General features: G+C 40.0%; 1 protein-coding gene across 1 annotated transcript; it reads left to right on the forward strand.

Annotated features, from left to right (window-relative positions):
* The first annotated feature begins 406 nt into the window (after positions 1 to 406).
* Positions 407 to 5410, forward strand: LOC149215158 (disease resistance protein RPV1-like). The gene is made up of 5 exons (XM_089389642.1): positions 407 to 680; positions 3202 to 3734; positions 3873 to 4184; positions 4276 to 4413; positions 4739 to 5410. Exons 1-5 carry the CDS (start codon positions 407 to 409, stop codon positions 5408 to 5410), a joined length of 1929 nt encoding a protein of 642 aa, XP_089245768.1.
* The last annotated feature ends 1602 nt before the right edge of the window (positions 5411 to 7012 follow it).

Here is a 7012-nt window from a genome sequence, read left to right on the forward strand (position 1 = left end):
CGGCACTTATATCTGCGAGATTTGTATAAATCATCATGGCACCGATGTTAAAAAAACTTTCGCCATCCATTTGTACCACCGTCACTCCGCCTCCACCTCTACCTCTACCTCTACCTCCACCTCCACCTCCACCTCTGCATCTCCCCACGGCACTTATATCTGCGAGATTTGTATAAATCATCATGGCACCGATGTTAAAAAAACTTTCGCCATCCATTTGTACCACCGTCTTCTTGCCAATGGATTCAAAGTGTTTCTTGACCAGCAGGAACTGCAGCGCAGAGAAAAAATAAACCCTCAAATAGAAGAAGCTATATCAACTGTCTTAGTCCACGTGGCTATTTTCTCTCCTGGATACCCGGAATCGAGATGGTGTCTCGACGAACTCGTCCAAATGTTAGAGTCGATGAAGTCAGGTGCTGCCACAGTTATTCCGATATTCTACAAAGTTAAACTTGCTGATCTACGGTGGACGAACCAGGGCAACGACAACAATGGTCAAGTCTTAAGTTTTCTACGGAGGACGGGCATAGATAGAGTGTGTGCTCCAACTTTGAGAATTCTTAGGTGGACGGGCATAGATAGATGTTTCCAGCTGAATTACATAGGTAGTATTTATGCTCAAGCTCTACTTATTCGTGAAAGGAAAGGGAGATACGACCCAGACACACTTGTAATGGGTTAGTACTCTTATCTGTATTACCTTAGCTGTATTTTTTGGGGGTTTCTTTAAGTAACAGTTAGTTTAGCTATAGTATCAAAAAACTGGAGCCTGGGCCAGATCCCATATAATTTAAAATTCGAATTGATTTTCATACACATTGAACTGATCATTCCAAAATGCAGATAGTCTATGAGTGCAACTCTTTCTACCAATGATTATGAACATATACTTTCTATAGACGCTGAAAAGGACACCTGGTACCACTATATATTTGCATAGAATTATAAAAACAAAATTCTAACCGACATTGGATGATCACTTTGCAAGATCAGTAAACTGAGCTGATGCTTGGAGTGACAACAATGGGGGGTATGGTCAAGTCTTAAGTTTTCTACGGTGGACAGGCATAGATAGAGTGTGTGCTCCAGCTTTGAGAATTCTTAGGTGGACGGGCATAGATAGATGTTTCCAGCTAAATGACATAGGTAGTATTTATGTTCAAGCTCTACTTATTCATGAAAGGAAAGGGAGATACGACCCAGACACACTTGTGGCGTGGAGAAACACACTGTCTCAGGCTTCATCTATAAGCGGTTTTCAGTTGGAGGCTTGTAATGGGTTAGTACTCTTATCTGTATTACCTTAGCTGTATTTTTTTGGGGTTTTTTTAAGTAACAGTTAGTTTAGCTATAGTATCAAAAAACTGGAGCCTGGGCCAGATCCCATATAATTTAAAATTCGAATTGATTTTCATACACATTGAACTGATCATTCCAAAATGCAGATAGTCTATGAGTGCAACTCTTTCTACCAATGATTATGAACATATACTTTCTATAGACGCTGAAAAGGACACCTGGTACCACTATATATTTGCATAGCATTATAAAAACAAAATTCTAACCGACATTGGATGATCACTTTGCAAGATCAAGAAACTGAGCCGATGCTTGGCCTTCCTTCTGCTGCTCCCAATCCAGCTTCATCTGCTTTCTGTTAGGTTCCTCAGTAGACTTTGTATCTACATCCTTGTACTAAGGCTCATTTTCAAATTTCTCCTCCAGCTTTGTCATCCTTATTTCGATCACAATCATTCCCCGTCTTGCATTCCATCTCTAGTTTTTCAACTTCTATTCCAGCAAAACGAGCTTCGATTCCAACAATTGTGTCTTAATTTGCATCAAATTCTCTTCCATTTCAATCTTTCTTGACACGGCCATAATCATCCCTTCAGTGGCCGTTGCTAACTTGTTCAAAAGCATTATCGGCCTCGCCATCTCTTCGATCCATTGCTAAACCAACAAAGCTCTGACAGCGATTCAAGAAAACCTTTGCCTCTTGCTGTTCTCTCTCCTCAGAGGATTATCCTAACCCCTTATCTGAGCAATTGCAACTAATATATAATCACTTCCACACCTAGGGTGCCATTGCAAAAGCATTGAATGCAGATTTTCCATGATTGTGTGAACCTCCGTGATAGAATTTTGTATTGATTGCCAAGGGAAGAGCGCAGCAACGGGGCCAAGGAGTGTTAAGGCCTATCACATATGAATAGACGATTAATTCATGAGCCATCCCCATAATCTTCTTTTTGAGAGAGCCTGAATCCACCTGTTTGTACTTTGTACAACTTGAATACTCTAGGTGTTGCTATCCATGCTACGAACCTGCACTACCTTTATTCCACAATTACACCTTTATTCCATAATTACATCGCTTGTATTTGGTTTGTTTTCCAATTTGGAGGCCACCAGGGGAATAAATATTCTTAGACACCGGAGAACATTGCACTTGAAACGGCTTGGTTAGAAAGGGTATGTGAAAAACATTTGATTGTATAATATGGATTTTGATTCATAATGATCAAGGAATTGGTTGATAACACTTCAAACTTGGTTCTATTTCCATAGCTCCGTGACACAAAGTTGTCTCTTTCTTAGCCATCTCATCTAATTCAAAATCAAAATTTCATACACATGAGAGAATTCAATATATTCAAATTAATGTGATAACAAAACAATCCTATCAAGAACAGAAGGGAGGGATTACAGCTTTCATTGGCTTTTCGAACTTGTGGTTTCAGGAACATTGAATCACCAAAAACTTGAATCTTAGATGTTTTTATGTTTTATTTCTCATAGCCCTAAATATTGTATGCTTGGTTAATGATCCAGAGACCCAATGCCAAGAAAATTTAAGCATTGTATGCTTGGTTAATGATCCAGAGACCCAATGCCAAGAAAATTTAAGCTCCTTTTATTTGTCTAGATGAAAAATAACCCGCCTGCTTCTGCCACCCCTTATTACTTTAGCTCTATTGATAAATAAATCTTTAAATAATTAGCTGTATTCATAAACAAATCTTTAAATACTTATGTTTTTCTTATTCTTTTGCTCATGACCAGTGATGAAGGCGAGCTCGTGGACAAAGTAGCGTGACAAGTGTAGAAAAGTGTTGGAAAACCACCATTGCAGGTGGCGACACATCCAACATCCAACTGGATTGGATGAAAAGCTATGACATTTTGAACGAACAGTGTTATGGGAGCAGCTGCAAAACAGAGGGGGGCCCAATATTGTGGGGATTGTGGGTCTTGGTGGGGTGGGGAAAATCACCCTGGCAAAATTTTTCTTCAACACAAAGAGATCATATTACCAGCACTCCTATTTTTTACGTGACGTTAGAGAGGCTGCAGCTAGGTGCCATCTACCATCCTTGCAGAGTGAACTTTATAAAGACTTGACCCGAGGGGATCAGGTAATGCATAATGTTAATGAAGGTATAACAACGTTAAAAGATCATCTCTCCAGGTGTCAATCTCTCGCAGTCTTAGATGACGTGGATGATGCTGAGCAGTTGGGTGCATTATTTGTACCCTTAAAGGATGTCCTTCCTTTACATAGTTTAATTGTGCTTACTTCTCGCAATCTGGACGTTCTTAGAAAATCTGCAAGGATAGAAGAGTCATCCATTTACATGATGACAGGACTTGATCTTCAATATTCTCAACAGCTTTTTTGCTCTCATGCCTTCAACCATCCTTATCCTACTGTGGAGTATGAAGATTTGGTTGGAGAGTTTTTAAAAGCGTGCTAGGGGTTTCCATTGTCCCTCAAAGTGATTGGGGCGCTACTGTACTCTGAAAGTCGCGAGTATTGGGAAGAGAAATTGTGCAAACTATCCCAAGTGCTTCCCACGGAAATACAGAGTAGCCTTAAGATTAGCTATGATAGTCTTGATAAAGAGGAAAAGGAAATGTTCTTAGATATTGCCTGTTTCTTCATAGGAATAAAGAGGGATACATCCATAAACGTATGGGATGGATCTGGCTGGAATGGATTGCTGGGTATTAGGACTCTTGAGAGCAAGTGTCTTGTCACGTTCGACAAAGAAAACTGTTTAAGAATGCACGATCATCTCCGAGACCTGGGTGGAGAATTGACAGAGCTTCCTGGATGCCCACGTCGTCTTTGGCACCCAACTGACAGCCTCTTTCATAATGTGCTGACTCTATCCACGGTAGGTGTTCAAAGTTCTAGACATCATGTTGTTTTCTGAAATTTATGGTTACAGAATCATGTCTTTTAACTACTTCACTCTAACAATTTAGGTGCGCAGACTTAGCATGATTCAACAAGGATATGGTGAAACGTCCCAAAGTCCTTCGGAGTTTAAAGATCGTATTGTTGATATGAGCGGTTTGCAGCTACTGGGAGCTCCAGCGGATTGTTTGGAAAAGATATTCAAGGTGATGAGACACCCAGAACTTCTATGGCTTTGCTGTGAGATAGGTTCATCTCTCTCTCTCCCTTGGTCGATTGAAATAAATAGTTCGAACTCCAGCCTATCTTCGTGGATGCCAATAAAGAATCTAAGAGTGTTGGAATTGATATACCTGGAATGGTGGTATAGGGGAAAGTCCCCGATGTTAGGAACCTTGAGGAACACTGAATATGAGGTACATGTAAAGTTTTATTTTTTATTTTTTTAAATTTAGTTAAAAGTGTATGGCCCTAAGAGGTGACGGTATAGTTTCTAGATATTCATTTTAACATTTTCAGCATGTAATGCAGGCACCTGTTCAGTTGAGGGAGTTGAATATTGGTTTTGGCCTTTTCGAGTTAGCAAAGTCCATAGGGCAGTTGAAGTACCTGCAAAAGATTGAACTGCACGACTTTAGAGGAACATTGCCTGAAGAGTTCTTTCATCTCTGCTCGTTGAAGCACTTAAGACTCCGCACATTCATGGAATCGGTGTCAGACTCTTTGGGGAATTTCACAAGCCTCCAACATATTGACTTGTCTGAATGCCGACATTTGCAAGCGCTGCCGCCCTCATTTGGTAATTTAGCAATGCTCCAACATATTGACTTGTCATGGTGCATGGAATTGCAAACACTGCCGGCTTCCATTGGAAATTTGAAACAAGTCCAATATATTGATTTGTCATGGTGCCGGAATTTGCAAAGGCTGCCACAATCCTGTGGGGATTTAACAAATCTCCAAAAGGTTATACTGCATTTTTGTGAGAAGTTGAAAATGCTGCCTTACTTCATGAACTTGATTCGACTCAAACATCTCGATTTGTGGTGCTGCAACAACTTGATCCTCACTGGTCAGACACCCCGGAATATCAGCACCCTTGAAAGGCTAGACTTTTCTGGTTGTGACAAAGTCGAAATATTGCCTCCCCAAGTCACACGTCAGCAGTTCCTGGAAGAACTACTTTTGAATGGACAAATTTAAAAGAATTGCCAAATTGTTAGACTAGAGCATACATAACACACAGTGGATTCATACTCAGAGACTTAGATAGCAAAAGCAGAGAATAATTCACAGAGACAGACAAATGGAGAAACAACAAGATTACTCAGTCAGAAACAGTGGAATAGATAAAACAATCACTGGAGAACAGAAATCACTTTGCATTACATAACAGGCTTGGACCTTGGCTTGCTTTCCTTGGCCAGAGAAATTACAAATTTATAGAGGCAGAAGAAGGATCTAGAATCCTATATGTGATTCAAATGGAGATCTGGAATGATCTAGAAACTAATGGCAGTGTAGAAAGATCTAGAATCCTGGAGATCTAAAAAGATATGATCTAGCAGGATCTAGAATCCTGCATGAATTTTGGCTTCACACTTAACATTCTCCCACTTGAAGCCAAATAAGAGTCATCAAGTCACACCGAATCCTACCATGCCTCTACATAACTCATGTTTATTTCGTGGTAGAATCTTAGTGAGCATATCAGCAAGTTTTCTATCTGTATGGATCTTTTCCAAGGATAATTGTTCTTCCTCCAACACATGCCGAATCCAATGGTACCTTAAGTCAATGTGCTTGGTTTTTTAATGAAATGCTGGGTTTTTCGCCAAGTGAGTGGCACTCTGACTATCATAATATAACACATACTTGTCCTGCTTTATTCCTATCTCTCCTAGGAATCGTTGCATCCACAACATCTCTTTACAAGCTTCTGTTGCAACTATGTACTCTACTTCTGTTGTAGAGAGGGTTACCATTCTTTGTAGCCTTGACACCCAAGATACTGTTGCACCTGCAAATGTATACAAATAACCCGTAGTGGACTTTCTAGTATCCATATCTCCAGCCATATCCGCATCTGTAAATCCTTCAAGCACAGTTTCATCATGACCAAAACATAAACAATAATGACTAGTACCCTTGAGATACTTCAAAATCCATTTTACTGCTTGCCAATGTTGTTTGTCTGGATTGGCAAGGAACCTACTCACTACTCCCACTAAATGTGCAATGTCTGGTTGCGTGCATACCATGGCATACATCAAACTGCCAACTGTTGGAGCATAAGGAATCTTGCTCATCTCTTCTTTCTCCTTGTCATTACTAGGACATAGTTCAGTACTTAGCTTGAAGTGGGCTGCAAGGGGTGTACCAACTAGCTTGGCATCCTTCATATTAAACCTGTCAAGCACCTTCTTGATATATTTTTCTTGTGACAGCCACAACCTTTTGGTTTTCCTTTCACGCATAATCCACATGCCCAATATCCGTTGTGCTGGTCCCAAATCCTTCATTGCAAATTTGCTACCCAAATCTTTCTTCAACCTATTGATCTTATTCTTATCATGCCCAATAATCAACATGTCATCCACATATAACAGTAATATGATATACTTTCCTTGATCATACCTCTTGATATAGACACAATGGTCAGCTTCCAATCTCTGAAAACCATGTTCCAACATGAATGAATCAAATTTTTTGTACCATTGTCGAGGTGCCTGTTTCAACCCATAAAGACTCTTCTTCAACCTACAAACAAGGCCTTCTTTGCCTTTTTTTATGAAGCCTTCTGGC

This window comes from Pinus tabuliformis, chromosome 1_1 (genome assembly GCF_031772625.1).
Source record: "Pinus tabuliformis cultivar Carrire ecotype Pingquan chromosome 1_1, CPIR1, whole genome shotgun sequence".
In the NCBI taxonomy this organism is placed as follows: Eukaryota; Viridiplantae; Streptophyta; class Pinopsida; order Pinales; family Pinaceae; genus Pinus; species Pinus tabuliformis.